At 40.0% G+C, this 17,804-nt stretch overlaps 2 protein-coding genes and 1 non-coding gene across 4 annotated transcripts; 1 reads left to right on the plus strand and 2 right to left on the minus strand.

Moving 5' to 3' along the window:
- Positions 1-415: 415 nt before the first annotated feature.
- On the plus strand, positions 416-12,484 carry aifm5 (apoptosis inducing factor mitochondria associated 5). Of its 2 annotated transcripts, XM_085289350.1 has the most exons (19): positions 416-637; positions 728-818; positions 2,222-2,331; positions 2,558-2,667; positions 2,750-2,794; positions 3,610-3,691; positions 3,958-4,070; positions 4,157-4,243; positions 4,414-4,505; positions 4,981-5,111; positions 6,907-7,022; positions 7,117-7,188; positions 7,967-8,030; positions 8,285-8,361; positions 8,473-8,590; positions 9,039-9,137; positions 9,352-9,427; positions 9,527-9,631; positions 10,916-12,484. In XM_085289350.1, the coding sequence occupies exons 1-19, from the start codon at positions 622-624 to the stop codon at positions 10,947-10,949; spliced, it is 1,638 nt and encodes a 545-aa protein (XP_085145476.1). In that variant the 5' UTR covers positions 416-621; the 3' UTR covers positions 10,950-12,484. The 2 variants fall into 2 exon arrangements, with proteins under 2 accessions (XP_085145476.1, XP_085145475.1); XM_085289349.1 differs by having other exon boundaries at positions 8,285-8,590.
- A 759-nt stretch (positions 12,485-13,243) lies between these two features.
- Positions 13,244-15,637, minus strand: LOC146565915 (uncharacterized). The gene is made up of 2 exons (XM_085289351.1): positions 15,326-15,637; positions 13,244-14,668 (listed from the first exon to the last, which is right to left on the minus strand). The coding sequence occupies exons 1-2, from the start codon at positions 15,378-15,380 to the stop codon at positions 14,187-14,189; spliced, it is 537 nt and encodes a 178-aa protein (XP_085145477.1). The 5' UTR covers positions 15,381-15,637; the 3' UTR covers positions 13,244-14,186.
- Positions 15,638-16,100: 463 nt separating this feature from the next.
- trnaw-cca (transfer RNA tryptophan (anticodon CCA)) lies at positions 16,101-16,172 on the minus strand. The gene has a single exon. It is a non-coding gene; the product is annotated as a tRNA-Trp (tRNA).
- Between the last annotated feature and the right edge of the window lie 1,632 nt (positions 16,173-17,804).

Consider the following 17,804-nt stretch of genomic DNA (forward strand, 5'->3'; position numbering starts at 1 on the left):
AGTTTTCCAACAACTGTGATCTCAACAATGTTAAAAAAAGAAACGTTTTGTGAAAGCCGAGTTGATGGCAAACTTGATGTTTGCACCGGATGTTCTTAATGAAATTCCTTGTGGCACATATGGGCGAAAATCTGATAGACGTGCAGCCTCATGTGTGAATGTGACCACAGTGCCTGACTTCAGTGTTTCTGCTTTAGAGTGAATTATAACCACCTGTGGTTGAGTAAGTGTTGCTTTGTCGCCCCTCCATTCAGCGTTCAGCCTCGTCAGCCTTTCTCTGTGCTGCCGTTGTAAAAAAACAAAAGAGCAGGGTCTCCTTTCTCTGCGACAATACGGCGGCTGAACATGAGCCGCCACAGTGCCCAAACTCTCCGCTCACTGCCTCACCGAAGACACTTTCCAGGGTGATTAGAGCCAAATCATCTACTTTTCACTGGACCAACTGGGATGCAGGTTGGGGATGGACTGGTTCCCTTGGAAATGGACTCCCATTGTTCATCTGCTGAGAGGAAAGCAAAGTGACGCAGGACTCAAATTGTTTCCACCTGAGCGTCTGAATAACCTTTAATGTCCCTGGGGTTCGCCTTGGTGTCTGCGAGCTCTTACAGCTGAATCACAGAGATGTCGACCAAGCCGTGTGAGTAGCCTCAGCAGAGTGGTGTCTGAAAGTAAACTGATGATCATTCATTTGATGACTCATTTATTTATTTATAATGTGTTTGGGCAGCCCGCGGAGAGCTCACGGACTCTGATTCAGAGAACCCATCAGAGGAGCTGACAGAGGTGGTTTGTCTGGAGTCAGACCTGCAGGATGGACAGTAAGGAGGGGATGGGGAACCTGCAAACATATGCCTTTGTGTTTTAACCACATAAACAGTTATTGCTATAAATTTTAAACTGGTCTCAGTGTGACATCTAAAACACTTGAATGATTTATAGCAGGGATGTCAAACAAAAGGGACAGGGACCAGAAACGGCCCGGCAAAGAGTCCAATCGATTTCGTTTTTGTTGTTGTTTTTTGTCCTCACAAAAATGGTTAATTTCTGTGAATAAACCCTTTTTTCTATTATTACTGGTCAGTCTGAGAAATTAGACTTTTTTTTTGTTATTTTCCACATTTATTTCTTACAATTTAAGCTCAAAGAGTCTTGCTCAGAGATTTCTTTCTTTGCTAAAGCAACATTTCTTGGCCTCTCTTTTTCTTAAATTAAGACATCTCATAACCTTCTTTTCTTTGACAGAAAGGGGAATTTTCCTTGGGGCTGAGCTGTATGTACCTCACAGTGTAAAACGCATTTGACCACAAAACCCCCTTTATTTAGATTATTTAGACACTCTGTGGGGTCTAAATGACAGTGGGGGTCCCAGTAGATGAAAGCTCCGGAGTGAATATATGTCTGTGCCATCTGGTCAAAACTGTAGATCAGACAGTGAATACCAGCCTCATAAACACGAGCCAGAGACACTGGGGCTATTGAACCTGTCTAAAACCCAACAATACTACGACAGTTTTAGTGAAAATACTACCAGGAGGCCTTGTCATTGATTGTACCCCGTCAAAAACTCCCCAAGGTTGCAGTTTTATCAAAAAATACAGCCTCTGCGGGAACAGGGGAGGGGTAAGGCATCAACAAAGTGAGTACAGTTTATAAGGAGGATAACACGACCACCTTGTCTCTGGCTGAACTGAAGCTCTGGTTTTCAGACTTTTTCTGGCACGCCACACTTCAGAATCAGCAAAAGGTTGATGGCCCACAGACTACAGTTTTCATCGGGCACTTTTTTTTAAAAATAAAAAAGCCCAAAGTATTCAAAAAACATTTATGCCCAAAATGGTAACTTTATGTAATTTGATTACATGTAAATTTTTGTGCATAATTTTGTTGTATAAATTCAATCTAAAACATTACATTTAATCTAATCTGGTCAACTAACTTACTTGATAGGTGTGCATTCAGTTTATACCCATTAATGATGAATTATTTTAATACATAAACCTTTGATTTTATACATTTCAGGTGCATTTTACTTAAAAAAATATTTTTTTCAGTCCAGATAAAGCCATCCCTGCAGACACGACGCTTCCACGGCTGGAGGAAAAGACCAAGTTGAAGTGTTAAACAAGCTTAGATGTACAAACAATGAAATTTATCTTATTCTAAAAAATGAAAAACCTCTCTCTCTCTCTCTCTGTGTGTGTGTGTGTGTCTGTTATCTCAGGATGATGGAAGTTGAAGTCGGACATCACGGTGTGCTGCTGACGCGCAGTGGGGGTAAATACAGCGCCATTGGGAACCAGTGTACACACTACGGCGCTCCACTTAGCAAAGGTATGAAGACAGGAAGTCTGAAGAGGAATTTCTGTGACATAGATGTATTTCAGTCTTGAGTCAAGTCTGGGTGCTTGTGTGGGCAGAAAAGTGTCATTTAAGGAAATTTATCTTGTCTGTGCACACTGTAAGGTATCAGACTGGTCTGAGCTTCATATGTGTTTCTTATGTTTTAATAATTTGTCTTCATCTTGTATTTTTCTTGTGCGCATCTTTGTGTGTTCAGGTTTTATTTCGGGGAACAGAGTGCGCTGCCCGTGGCACGGCTCCTGTTTCAATGTCCACACAGGCGATCTCGAGGAATACCCCGGCATCGACTGTCTACCTTGCCACAAAGTATGAACCGGAGAGACAGATTGATACAAAGCTTATGAGCACATTTGCTGTTGTTTAAATGTTTTTATTTTCTCTTTTGAAGGTCCATATTCAAAACAGCAAAGTGTATGTGTCCATAAATAAAAAGGTAAGTAGGTTACCTTTTCTGTTTTAGTAATATGAGGCCATTTTAATCTCCTGGTATCGATCTCTTCAGCGAGGAAAGAAGGCCATACACAACTAATTCTGAAAACCTTTGTCACTGAACACAGCTCCCCGCTGCATTCATGAACACTAGTTAAAACCCAGCTACAGGAAAGAGAGGCTGAAATTATTGCCAGGGAGTAACTGTTGGAGGGAGAACCTGGATTTTTATGGTGGAGGCGATAAACACCAGTTGATGACCTGACTTCAACATAGCAGACTCCTGGTACTTCTGCAACCCAAATCTGTGACCCACTGAAACAGTTAGCACATTACAAAACTTAACAAAAGAGGACCTTTGCAGTTGAAAACACAGATTAATCAAAAATGGGGAGCATATTGCTTTAAAAACGAAAACAGTTGGGCCCCAAACACTTATCATTTTGTTGTTTTTAAAAAAAATAGGATGCTACAGAGTGGAATTTCCCTGCTTTTCTTAAGTGTGACGTGTCAATAAATTCATACTGAGCACATTTTCCCCTTAAAAATCATTAAAATATCAAGTTTTATCTTTTTAGTTCATCACTGACACAAACTCTTATGCTTTATTTTGATTCACATTTTTGTAAACTGGTTTGTAGCTGAAAGTTGCAGTGAACAAATGCACTGAAGGGCTGTCTCATGTGACTGGCTGATTTGATTTGAACCTAAGAAAGCAACCGTGAGTGTATTTTTAGGCAACTGAAATAATTTTCTGTTTGTAAATATCACTGTTGGTACCTACTGATGACCTGACCACGTGTTTGATCCATGATTCAGACTCTCAGGCAGGAGAAAAGGATAAAGCGTATGGGCACTGCAGTCCCAGGAGTTACTCACACTGTTCTGCTGCTGGGAGGAGGTGAGTGTGGACCAATATGTGTGTGTGGTTGTGTGGCTTCAATAGGGCACTTAACTGGCATCTTCCACCATGTCCTCTCAACAAATAAGTAAATGTAACAATTTTGCCTTGGGATTTGAGTAAATGTGTCAGGAAAATGAGCCGCTTCTCTGATCCTGCAAAAAAAGTACATGTATGCTGTACATGGATACGTGCAGGTATTAGACTGCGTTGCCTCTGATTTGCTTCCTTTGCGTGTGTGTGTGTGTTGTTTTGTGTAAGTGTAGGAGCCGCTTCACTCAGTTGTGCTGAGACGCTGCGGCAGGAAAACTTTGGTGGCAGGATCATCATGGTGACCAGAGAAGACCTCCTACCTTACGACAAAACACGTCTGAGCAAGGTTCAGCACAGCGAATAACTCGACACAAACACATGAAAGTCTCTATGAATTTTCTTCACTTCACTGGAGTTTCGCTGATTTCACAGGTGATGAACGTGGAGAGCGACAGCATCCTGATGAGGAGGATGGAGTTTTTCCATCAGTATGACATAGAGGTGTGGCTCAGGAAAGAAGTGAGTACTTCCTGTATGACAACATCCTGCATGTGCTTGCATCTGTGTTTTATCTCATAGACATTGTGACCTTGAGGTAAATCTTCATCCGGACAGCAACACATGTGGGAATGACTTGCTATCTATGTGATTGAGTCATGCTTTGAAACTGGTTGCTGATGTGTTTGCAGGCGCTTTCCGTGGACACAGACAAGAAGACGGTCACATTTGATGATGGTTCAGTCCAGAGCTACGACCAACTCCTCATTTCAACTGGCTGCAGGTACAGACAACCTCACAAATATGTGTACAAACACATACTTGGCTCCAGCACAAACACCTTCTCTGGCCTCAGGCAGGCATCAATTATTCCCCAACTAAAATATTATTGTTAGTGTCCTCTCAGTTTTATTATATATTTTTAAGTCTGCACATTTGATGGAAAAGTTTAAATAAGAAAAATATTATAATTCACTTTTACGATAAAACTAAGGAGACTTTATTAAGCTGAGTCTCAGAGTAACACCACCTTTTCTGAAAAAGCTGGGTTGCTGCATAAAAGGTACCTAAAACAGCATGCAGAGGTCGGCAAATCTCATAAACCCACAGTAGAAGATAGAAAACACATCAAAAGTTTAAAACGAGAAAATTTACCGCTTTGAGATATAATTAGTCGTTTCAAAAAATCTGTGAAAGGATCATGGAGCATCCACTTTACTTTACAACAGAGTGAGTTGCTTCTGATCCCTGTCCTTTAGAGCAAAGGGTCTGGATGTTCCTGGCATGAACTTGGGGAATATCAAGATGTTGGAGACGCCAGAGGACGCCCGGCAAATCCACGCAGCCTGTACGGGCTCCGATGTTGTCCTCGTGGGAACCTCATTTGTTGGTACTGATTACTATGGTTTAGAGCTGGGCGATAGAACGATAACTATATGTATTGCGAAATAACTTTTTCTCGATAGAAAAGTTAAACTATTGTGATAGGCCTCATCTCTCTTGTCCTCTTAAAAAAAAAAGAGGAACAGCCAATCCAAATTAACTAGCGCAGAGCCGAACCAATCACAGCCGCAGCGTCACGTCACGTGACTTGTTACGTACAGCACAAGTGCCAAGCCGCACATGTGTATTTGTTTTGGAAAGCAGCCAGCTGCCGTGCCGCCCGGGTAATGGAGGAAATGAGTGTGCTGACTAGAGAAAAATCAACCGAGAGCGTGACCGAAGGTTACCGAAGAGAAAACAGATGATGGTTCCAATGCAGGTGTTCTGGGAATCCATCCTACCTGACAAACCATCCTACCTGTTGTTTCTACGCATGCGCACAACACGAAATTCAGTGGCGTCCTACCTTTGTGAATATAAGCTAGAAGCATAATTTTACAGCTAGAATTCAGTGGCAAATCATCTTACCTTTGTTAATAAGAGCTAGAAACATACTCTGACGGGTATAAATACGTGTCAAACCATGCTACCTTTCTGAATGTGACCTACAAGCATACTTTAATGGGTAAAATGAAGTGGCAAACCATCCTGGCTTTATGAATGTGAGCTACAAGCATACTCTGATAGGCAAAGTTAAGTGGCAAACTGTCATACCTACTTACATTTGTGCTGGAATTACTATGACAGCAGAAATGTGCATAAACTACTTACGGTAGGACGTTTTGCCAAAGTAGGACGTTTTGTCAGAACACCGGAGAGATTGTTGTACGGAAGAGCCATAGAAGTTCCGTAGTGTGACGGTATTTCGGCTATTTCAAGTCTGACAAAAAACAGAGTAGCGCGCACTGTTAATTGTGCCGAAAGCAAGTCTGGAAATACAATAAACCGGTGCATGCTCAATCTCTGACTGGAAGCTCTAATTCGTCATTCGGCTTTTGTCAGACTAAAGTAACTGTTAAAACTGTTTGAAAAGCTAAGCTATACAACAAGGAGAGATTGAGAATTTCCTTTTAGTTCTCAGTTTATTTGATATTGACAAAAGTTAGTCAGTTTTGTCTGTTCTTCTGTAAAACAAACTAAGATTTATTTTTAGAATTAATATTTTGTTTCTAAGTGGAATTGACAATTTAGTCTGTTTCATTTGTTCTATTTTGGAACTTAAACGCTTTAGCGGCTGCCTTTTGTGTAGTTTGCAATATTTGCCTTTATTTATCTGAAAAAGTCTCATGTTCCTTAAGTACATCTACCCTGTTGAACTTACTATGGGAAATAAATATTTAAATCAAAACAAGCTGCTGATTATTTCACATTTTACTTGTGAGCAACGGCACATTTAAATCTTACAAATATAGTTATTTGGCTTATATCGTGATAGATATCGTTATCGCCTGAAATGAAAAAAACATATCGTGATATGAAAAAATCTTATATCGCCCAGCTCTACTATAGTTACTATGTGCACATTTGTATTGCCTGGATTTGTGTAGAAAACAAAGCTAGTGGAATTATATGCTTTAACTGTGAAAACTTCCTTTTTTCCTTTCTTCCCTATTTTTATATAGACCAAAAGCCTACAAAAGAGAGGAAAATAAAAAATTTAGTTTACAGCATCAACATCTTTTAGCTTTATTTTTCTCTTTTTTTCTTTGTCTTTTTGTTCGCATCATATGTCAAATATTAAGTAAAATATATTATTCACACTGATATTCGCTCCAGCACCTACAATTACATGTTGCTTTCAGGCATGGAGGTGGCATCTTACTTGACAGACAAAGCCTCCAGTATCACAGTGATAGGCAGCAGTGAAATGCCGTACCAAAATACATTAGGTCCTGAAATCGGCAAACTCACCATGACGGTAAGAAAGATGAAGAGATTGAGATGTACGTGTTATTCCCTGACAGTAGTTCATCTCCAGCTTACCTGTTTGTTGTTCACTCTTGTTTCTGTAGATGCTGATTGAGAGAAATGTGAAATTCTACATGAATGATAGCGTGACAGAGATCCGAGGTGTGAATGGCAAGGTAAAGTGAGGAGATAAACTTCATTCCAGTGTCACGATTTGCACTGGCAGAACATGTGGATGGAGAAAGAGGACCCAAATGCAGACACTTGGAACAAAACTATAATATAACAAAAGGCGAGCCGTTTATTTGAGGTTGGGAAAAGGTACAAAACAAAAGGCAGATGCACACTGAGGCGAAACTAGAACTAAACTGGGAAAAACTAAATGCTAAACACAACTGACAAAGAACAAAACCTTGAACATGACAAAAACCTGGAAACATGGAGGCATGACGAGAACTCAACAGATGACCTGACAAGGAATCAATGAAAACACACAAAATGCACACTGGAGGTGATCAGGGGAAGTGGAAACACATGGGTGACAGCTGATTAGAATAAACATATTGATGCCACAGGGGAAGTGAAACTAAACACAACGAACACGGGACACCAAACCTCTTCAAAATAAAACGAGAAACATAATGAGATGCAGACATGAAACGCATGAAGAGCGACGGAAACTTAAACAGAGGCATGAAGACACAAGGGAAATCTAATAAACAATGAATTATAACAGGGCATCATAGGCAAAAAAGAAATGAACTTAGATAAGCTAATGAACTTAAACATAAACCATAAACATCAAAATATATTAAGACTCAAAAGGCTGGGTCAAATGGCCCAGGATTGTGACGCCTAGTTTTAGATAAGAATATCAGCAGTTTTATCTTCAGTAATGAAAAAAAAAATACTAACACTGAGTTCTTCCTGTCACATTCTGTTTTATTCCTCAAGGTGAAGGAGGTTGTGCTGAAAAGTGGAAAAGTTATCCCAGCTGAAGTTTTGATTGTAGGTATTGGTAAGTGGAAACATATCAGAGTCTTTTATGAGTCTTTTATTAAGCAACACAGAATTCTTGAAAGCTTTTATAATCAGAATCAGAATCAGAATACTTTATTAATCCCGAAGGAATATATGTATATATTCACTTAAATTACTGTTGCCAGCATATTGTAAATATGTCTGATGTTAATGTTAAATGACTTGTTGAAATTGTATACAAATAACTGAGTGAAATGACCTGATTAACTGCTCCTATTTTTCCTCCATTAGGCACCATGCCGAACTCAGAGTACCTAAAGGACAGTAAAATACAGATGACCTCAAAAAACTTTGTAAAGGTCGACAAGGTCAGCGGTTCACCCGATTATCTACAGCACATAAGCCTGACTTGTACTTTTTCCCCAAACTTGTGCTTTGGAACATTGATCATCAGTTCTCTGTGTGTATCCCTCCTGCAGTACATGCACACCAATGTCCCCGATGTCTTCTGTGGTGGTGATCTGGCCATGTTCCCACTGGCCATTGCTAAAAACAGGATGATTAACATTGGACACTGGCAGATGGCACAAGCACAGGGTGAAGCAGGAAACATATAGACTTAACTGGAAAGTTTCACAAAGAGACTTTGATGCACAAAATCAATGTTTGACATTTACCATGGGAAGCACAAAAGCTGTTAAAATGTCATCTATGGGAAGCGGGACTAAATTCACGAGAATTCTGGGTCAATTTATATTACTTAAAGCTCCAAAACTGACATCAACACTGTCAACCTTACCTTTGCTCTCTCCTTCAGGCTGGAGTGTTTACTAAGCATTCTGATGAATACAAACAATAACAAATTAAATATCAATTTGCATATATACATTTTAATTTGTATAATTTTTGCTATTGCTTAAAAATTTATGGTGCTATTGATTCATGGTCTCAAAAACTCATGTATAAAATATGATACACTGGGTGTTACAGGGTAAAATCCCATATATGTCATTTACATGTTAAACTTTTTTGTGTGTGTGTTAAGGGAGAATAGTAGCTCTGAACATGCTAAACAAAACAACTGAACTGAACTCAGTCCCTTTCTACTGGACTGTCCTTGTGGGTAAGACCATCCGATACACAGGTGGGTATACACACACACGTAAATATTTACTGGCACACAAAAAATCAGGTGTCTTATTATCATTATTCATGTGAAGTTATTACATCTTTCTTTTCAGTCTTTGCCATCCAAACTGTTTATTTTACTGCCTGAAAACACTGTAGATAAACCCTCTGTGATAGATTTCATATGTTTCTGCATGCCATTGTTGAATGTTTGCTTTGGCTGTGTGCAGGCTATGGGGAGGGATACACTGAGCTCGTGATAAAAGGACAGTTTGAGGACAGGAAGTTCCTCGCATTGTACATTAAGTAAGTTGTTGTTAAAACTGTATTCAACTGTGATAGAAAAAATGTAACCATTAAATAAATACCCAGATGTGTATGTTTGGAATGTTTTTTTCCCTGTAGGGATGAGGAGGTCATAGCAGCAGCTGGCCTGAACTTTGATCCAGCAGTGTCGGCAGTAGCTGAGAGACTCGCAACAGGAAAAGTCATCACAAAAGACGAGGCCCAGTATGTAAAATCGTTCAGTTTGTTTTACACTTTGTTTCTATATTCCCATCTTCTGATTATTTTAGTCAAACTGAATCTGAACAATATGACTCCAGAGAGACAATGTAGAGAGATTTATTTTTGTGAAAAATGAGCCATGTTTCTTACCTAGAGGTTGGTGGAGTCCAAAAAAAGATCTAACAGAGTTTCATTGTTTAAGTTAGACACCACAGGTGGTCAGGAACATGACTTCAAAGCTGTTTTGAGACATGATGTCCAGACATTGTTCGGATAATCAAGCCATTGCCTTGTTTCAAGCTGGCCTTTATTACACGTAGCATTCAAAAGAGATTCAGACAAGTTCTAACTAAACAAATACTTTTGTCTCTGGTGATGCCTGGGATCTGGGTAGAACATGAATGCTTCTCACATGGGCTCAATCAAACTTTTCATAGGCTTTGTAAAAATCTCAGATCACTAAAATTTGAAAACAGTTTTTCATGGCATCATTAGAGACGTCCCTGCATAGGTCAGTGTCTTTTTTGCCCATGATATCATCTTGTTTTGAAACCAAACATGATGAATGAGGTGCATTTCTGACTAAGAAATATGGAACACACTTGTTAGCTAGGAGCATCTTAATTTCAAAATACAGCATATCCTGTTTAACACTCAGAAAAAATGTTTCCTGAGACCCTGCTACTTCTAGCAGCAGTCACATCATCAATAAACAGATGATCTGGCAGCCATACATGCCCATGCCCTAACGCTGTCACCATGTTTCAAGTTAATCTTGGTTTCATCTGTCCAAACATTATATTAGAGCTGCATCTTCTCTTTGCATGTTTTCTGGTAAAGTCTGATCTGACCTGCTTGTTGCAAACGCGCTGTGTTTCCATTCTTGAAGGAATTTTTTTTGGTTTTTCAATCTAATGATGACTCACTCGCTCACTTGCTTTGGTATCTCTCTGGACCTCATATTGGGACTTCCAGGAAGACGTTGTTTCTGCTTAATTTCTGAATGAATAGCAAGAGAACAGACCTTCAAGGTCATATAAGCACCTGACAGTCATCTGTCCAATTAACTTTCTGAAAAAAAGGGAGCTTTGTATAAAAAAGGTTTTAAAAATGGATGTATCTATTGCAATACTTTTGTTAAACATCTTGAATTAAAGCTGAAAGTCAGCACATCGCATGGTGATTGATTTAAAATTCACCGTGCTGGTGAATGGAGGCAGAATTACACAAGATAAGTGGAAATCTACATAAAAGCATTTTTTGAAATATTTTTTCTCTCTCTGACAGATCAGACGACCTGAGCTGGCTGCAGCTGTCCTGATATTCAGCTCCTTACACTCGTCTGTCCAATGTTCGTTCCTCCGTATGTCTCTTCTTCAGCACGGCTCACAAAAAGGACCAGGGGGAGTTTGGAAATGTGGATTGAAACTTTTCAGTCGGAAGAGACAAACTTCACTTGCGGAGGGAAGGAGCACCAAACACAGTGAAAGCTGCAGTAACAGCTCAGCATCTAATACGGGCTGTGTGGAAGTGCATACCATGCATTCAGTGCTCATGTGAGGGGGAGTCCAAATGTCAACAACAGATACCTCAAAAAGATGCAGCTTATAGGTCTTCTTTTTTAAATCTAATTTTTTTGTCATTAATTTAACAGATTTTTTATTTTATTTCATGGATTTATGTCTCCAGGAGTGTTTCAGTAACAGTCCAGAGACATCGCTGTTTAAGATGCCTCAGTATGTTCTCTGCTGTTAGTATTTAAAGCTCACTTTTACTTGGATGGGGCAGCTGGAAAAACATAAGTGACCTTAATGCCCACTACATCCGCGTTCGTGGTCCGGTCAGTGAGTTGGGGGGGGGATTAGGAAAACAGAGGCAGCAGTGTTCAGCTCTTTGAAACAGAGATGCTGAAACAGGCAATGGTAACAAAATACACCAACAGCAAACAATAGGCCTGCAGCAAACAACGAACAAAAGCACTGCACAACAGAAATGCTGCGTTTCTCTCTCTCCCCCCGCCTCAATCGCTCTGCTGCTATCTTTAATTCACACCTCAGCTTTTACTGTTCGCTCTCAGCAGGATGCCTCAGTTCACCCAGGACCTTTCAGGGCCAGATCCAGTTAGTAGTACCAGTAGTGATATTTTAGGTGGTAGTAGGTGGTAATGGCTTTTTTTTCTCTCTGTACTAATGTTGCCTGTCAAAGATTTAGTTTTTTTTTTCTTTGCAAAGGGCAGGCTAAACAGTTTTTTTTATTAGCATTTGAATTGAAACTTGTTGCTTGCCATTTTAATAAAATTGAAGCTCTTATCTTATGTAAGAGAAATAAAAATTGGCTAATTGTGCAAACCTAAATACAATGAAAATCAAGCTCTGGTGATGCAGGGGGAAAATGGCTAATTTTACAGAGAATTATGGATAGAGCAGGTGTATTTCATTGCACAGGAGATGACTGACTCCTGTGATATTCAAGTTACCTCATTTCTGTATGTACAATGCATTTACAGTATAATGCTGTAAATTCACAGGAACCCAGTCACTCTGTAACAACGAGTAATCTATGATATCCTCGGTATAAGAACATTATTAGATTTGTTTTCTTGAGGTGACAAGAAGAAGACACATTGATGAGCATCATCAGCCCTCTTGTTAGTAACAGCGTTGTTATCATTTCAAAGTGATTCTTGATGCCAAGAGTAAGAATAAAAGTGAAGTACTTGTCATTTAAACATTTTTGTCTTGTTTTCAACTTTGAATTAAAAAAAAACTCAGGCATATCAGTTTGGTCTCTGTTGTATTTAGTGACTCATGAGAACATATGATTCACTCAGAGAGGGACTGTTCTGACATCTATTGTCCACCAGTGGTAGTGTTCCTACACAGAGTGGACAGAAACAGGAAGTAATCTGTCCCACTTCATAAATGTACACCTATAATTACACTTAATTCTTTATGCGATTTGAAGGACATTTAAGATGTTGTATGTTACTGCATTTGCTCATCAAACATCTTAGAGACAGTAAAAGATCTATAGCACAAAGAGCCTTAAGCTGCATCCACACATGAAGTGATTTCGAGTTATGTGGTGACCAGAAACCTTTGAAAGCCAATGAAACTTGGTAGCAATTGCAGGTTTTAAGAAACTTTGGCCCACTAGACAACTATAGAACTATAGAAATGTATGTTTTTTGTATGCTAAACGTCTTCACATTGACACAAAGGGGAGTGTCTGGCCCACTTATGGCCAAATTGGTTTGTATGTGATGCAACATGCAAAATCAGTTTGACATCCTTTCATTAGAGGATTGACATATGATAGGGTGGTAAATACATTATAGGGTTACCTAGGCAACCACAACCTGGAACGTCTACTAGTAGCCAAACATCTGTGTCAAAGTGATGCTTTACAGACAAACTGCTTCCTGTGTGGACGGGGAGACATCATACTATAATTAGTTTATGCATATGTATGGATGTATGTTTGCATGTTCCCTATTTCCTCCTGGGGGAGTGGAGCCATCTTGATGAAACTTTGCATAAACATTGCTTAGGGAACTGCGAGTGCCAGCATCTATGCATATACAAACATTTTCCAAAAATCACATATACTGTTAAGAAAAAATTTAATGAACACTTTATATTTAGACTACAGCATCAAGTCAAACTTCTAGAATATTGATCTGTTCAATTAAGTAATTGAAGGGGTTGTTAATATGTTTTAGCTGCTTTGACGAAATTAACAGCAGGTGGGACAACAATGAGACAAGCCCCAAAACAGGAATGATTTTACAGGTGGAAGCCACTAACATTTTTTTCCCTTCTCATCTTTTCTGATTTTTTTTCAGTAGTTTGGCATTCGCATAGCTCATATATGTATGTATATTTGTATGATCTTTATCTGCTGCATGTAGCGTGGTGATTTTCTTGTCTGCATAATTGTGGCTATAAAGTTCAAATGTGATAAACAGACACCCACTGCCATTTATCAGTAAGGGATTTAGTGTTACACAGTTAACAGTTTAGAGGAGCAACAAAGAGAAATAATGAGTTCAGGACTTTGCACATTAAATTGTTGCTCCATCGTGTCACCAACAAGCTTTTTACTGTGTTTACTGTATTGTGCTTAGACTGACAGCAGAGCAGCGCTTTGTTACAGTCACATTGCCACCCCCTCTCTGCTGGACATCTTTCTTTGTGGTTCTCATGCTGTAATGGATCAGCCCCCCTTCACTTCACTGACAGATGTGAGTTGGGTTCATGTTATGTGATCCCGACCGGGTTTTTGCCCTGAAAGATCAACTCAACTTCTTAAGGTGTGCTCAGCAGGAGGCGTTCTTGTCGTGAAAGCTGTGGCATTGTGGTTATGTACTTTGAACCTAAGCATTTCTGTTGGGGCGTTTTAAAGGGTGTTCAGCTGCTCAGTTTCTCTTTGGTCCAGTGTCTTAACAGCACCCTAGGATCTTTACTTTGTGTCTCACACTGCATAAATCTATTTTAAACTGTGAACAAATAAATCCCGAGGCCACTAACAGCATAAGGCTCTCTTTTGCTTCTTTAATTCAGTGTCTGCTCAGCTGCAGTAATGACGCAGCCTCCTGCTGGTCACATTTAGCTGGAACCTTTTTCTCTTTAGGAAAAGTCTGTCTTAAGGCGTCCTGGGTTTCTTTTAACAGAGCCTCTCTGTGTGCAATGTACCGCTGCCGCCTGTTGGCCCTGTACTGCTCCAGTCTCTTTGCCTCAGCCTGGGGATCCTGCAGCACTCCCTCCCACCTCAGGCTGAGAGTCTGAGCTGGGAGAGAGTGCTGCGGGACATTGAGCACTGTCACGTATCCCTGAGCAGTATCTCCGTTTCCATCGCTTTTATGGTTCTCTGTCAGCGTGGCTGGAGAGTCCTTGCGGTGATTTTTCCTCTTTCGTTCTCGTTTCTTCTTAGTGGAGGCTCTGATCTTGGGAACCTGGTCTTGGGACTGACCCGGACTCTGAGGAGGCACAAGGGCCAGCGGCAAGATGTCAGGAGGCAAAGATACAGCCAGAAGTTTCTCTGTAGGGAAGCATTATAAACATGTAGGGAAACTAGCAAACAAAACTGAGGCTTCCTATTACTAATGACTTCCTATGGAGATTAAGGACTTTTGGCTTGGGTTACAGTAGAGAGCTATGATAGGTTAATGAGGAGGCACGGGGTCGATTCTCTAACGACCTATTCAAGTGATTTGAGGGATGAAACATGAGGGTCAGATGTTTTTCCATGCCTTTTCTTTTTTTTTTTCTCTGTAGCATGACCAATAATAAATCAATGCTGTGCTGTGAGAGTTTCAAGAGCTTTTTATTAGGTCACAGTTTATCATTTCAGAATGGTTTCTGTACTAGCTGGTAGCATGGACTCCATCAGAAACATACATTTCATGGTCTGCTTCTAATATCCTTTCAATAACAAAAAATGTGGCACTGTAATTTAATTTCCTCTCCTCTAACGTGCCCTCGAGGCACAAATCTAATTTTCAGTGCTTTTCAGCACGAGGACTTCATTTTTCTAGATTTTGAGGTTGTCTTTGATTCAGAGATAGGCAGGTAGATCCATCACATATTCTTTTCATAAACTTTCAGTGTAGTGATTTTACTAGTTAAGGGAAAACACATAATATTATATATGAATCAGAACTTGAGTTCCACTGATAAAAAAAAGAGAATAAAATACCTGCATTTTCACAGTTGGAAACAATGCCTTTGTTTCTTTTCTTCTTTGTCTGCATACTGGTGTCTCAGTGCCGATGAGTAGGTCTGCTCACGCCAAACCAACTGATGAACAGGATAAAATTCTTCTTAGATTATTCTTCTTACTCACTGCAGGCAAGAAACCTCGGTGGAAACAAGTAGCCTGTCAGCAGCTGCCCTTCAATCTTATTTATTTAAAACAAATACGTTTTCTACAAACGGGGGGAGATGGGCTAAGTACTGCGAGCTGCAGAGCTACCTTTTGTGCCTCACAATCACGCTACACCGCCAAGTTGCCAAGTGACGCCTCTCCATGGCAACAGGACACACCTTCCCAGAGAAGAATGTCTTCGGGTCTCGTCGACACGTCAAACGAAGTAAGCCGAATTCGAGCTGCACTGTTCGTCTTTGCTCTGTGATCCTGACCGTGCTGCCAGCTGCCAGTGAATCAATCACTTTGACAATGAAGACATTTTAGAAACAGAAGGATGAACCTCATAGACTTTATTTGTTTAGCTGTTTTTATCTGACGCATTAAGTTTGCTGTTGATTTGGGAACCACGAGAAAGTTGATGGGAATCACGGGAAATCATGAGAAAGTTGAAATTGAAAACAAGTCTTATTTTTGTCTTCTGGGGAATACAGTGACTTGCATGAAGCGCGAATAGGAAACCAGTGACAGACAGGTATTCTGTATTTGAAATCGGTACGTTACACACATCATGAATAATGTGATTGTTGCCCAGGGTTAAAGCAGTTGACCCCGACGTGATTTGAACACGCAACCTTCTGATCTGGAGTCAGACGCGCTACCGTTGCGCCACGAGGTCTGTACTGTGCAACAAACAGGTTAAAAAAAATAAAACACTGAAAGAGCTACGAGCCTCTGGGCAGTGACATAATCTTTAAAAAATAGTTTCTATTTTCAAAATCAAAAGAAAAAAACTTTGTCATTGTGATTATTTAAGTTTATAAAAAGCTGGAAAGTAAAAAAAAAAGTGTTTTAATCATGTTTAAGGGACTGAATGCCATCTGTAAAACTTTCCTCCTTCACACTCCTGCATGGGGATTTCAAAGCACTTCCACTGCATGCTGTGTGGTATTTTCTAGGGAGTTTCCATCCTTTTCCTGTTCCACAGAGTCGTGATCACCACTGGTTCCTTGTACTGCACACACATCTGCCTTTTCCCGTAATTATTAAGTGTTACATGCACTTTAACCTTCCTATTAATTTCCAAGTAGCTAATTTTGGCCCCCGGGCGCTATGCTTGGTCTGCTCTTAAACGCTAAACGCAGCAGTGCTAAAAATAGACTCAGTGCTGGATTTCAAGCGGGTCTGTCCTGGTTCTGCATTTCCCCCACATATCTGTGATCTTCCAACAAGAACTACAGGAGGAAAAGGGACAAACCATCTGCTGAGTCACAGAGGACACGTAGCATTTATGCATGCAGTGGTGACAAAGTTCAGAGTGAGACGCGATAGAAAGGTTTTTAAAGTCCTCTTTTTCCAAACGACACTGTTGGAACTGTCAAAAATAAAAACACTTTTAAAAAAACAGGATTGCATAAATGAGCAAGCAAAACTGATAAATCATGGGCAAAACAACAAAAGAGATCAAGTTTCCACAGCTAAACATGAAACACGTGAACCACCTTTGACCCAGAATATTACATTTTCCACTTCTAGGTCATGTGACTGTGTAACATTTCATGCGTTTTGACCCATGCCTCTGTCACGTCTTGCGCTGGTGTGCTTACACTCTGGCTGCGGTGGAGGAAGATGTGACTCGCGTGCTTCTCCATCTGGTGCAGACATAATTACACAAACAGATTTTTACATGCAGTAAGTGCACTGGCATCTGCTTGTGAGGCCACTGTCAACAACAGCTCAAGTGCTTTTACAAACATGACAAGTTAGATTTTTTTTGAAGGTGCATTAAATAAATCACAATCCTGTAACAGTAGGTGTTTTACAGATGAGAGTTCATTACTGGTATTCCCCCAGGCACTCTAGACATGTATAGCAGTTTTCAGAGAGCACTTAGATCATTTTATATGCTGAACAGGGTTATTCTGTGTTAAATATATATCTGGGCTGGATTTCTACCTAAAATAATTATTTATGGCATACTCAACACTGGGAGTGGCACAGTAGATTGGCTTTTCTTTGTTTCCAATGCTGATAGCATTTCCCAAAAAATATCTGAGTGGTAGGTCACTATGGTCTTGTAGGAACTCATGAAGAATTTGGGAATTTAGAGGGGTCAAAATCATCTTAATACACCTTACTCATATTCTGTGGGAAACGCTGTTCTAAAAATATTCATGAAAAAGGAAGAAGACATTTGAAAGTGGCCTTGTGAGGATTTGCTGCGTGTCCTCAGTGTGTCAGGTGACAGTGAGGAAGCAGCTTTTCAAACTGCACCAACCTTAAAGCTGCAGAGTGACAAGCCCAGGTTCAC

The sequence above is a fragment of the Mchenga conophoros genome, linkage group LG10 (genome assembly GCF_057382185.1).
Source record: "Mchenga conophoros isolate Kocher_MC1m ecotype Shallow Benthic linkage group LG10, M_conophoros_male_GT1.1, whole genome shotgun sequence".
Lineage (NCBI taxonomy): Eukaryota > Metazoa > Chordata > Actinopteri > Cichliformes > Cichlidae > Mchenga > Mchenga conophoros.

What these genes read in the sequence shown, in the direction of transcription:
- aifm5 (XM_085289349.1), top strand. An exon ending in TTCCTCGCATTGTACATTAA is followed by an intron (nt 9,428 to 9,526) that starts GTAAGTTGTTGT and finishes TTTTCCCTGTAG; the next exon opens with GGATGAGGAGGTCATAGCAG. An exon ending in ATCACAAAAGACGAGGCCCA is followed by an intron (nt 9,632 to 10,915) that starts GTATGTAAAATC and finishes TCTCTCTGACAG; the next exon opens with ATCAGACGACCTGAGCTGGC.
- LOC146565915 (XM_085289351.1), bottom strand. Translation starts at nt 15,380, where the DNA reads ATGCAGACAAAGAAGAAAAGAAACAAAGGCATTGTTTCCAACTGTGAA. An exon ending in TTCCAACTGTGAAAATGCAG is followed by an intron (nt 14,669 to 15,325) that starts GTATTTTATTCT and finishes GCTTCCCTACAG; the next exon opens with AGAAACTTCTGGCTGTATCT.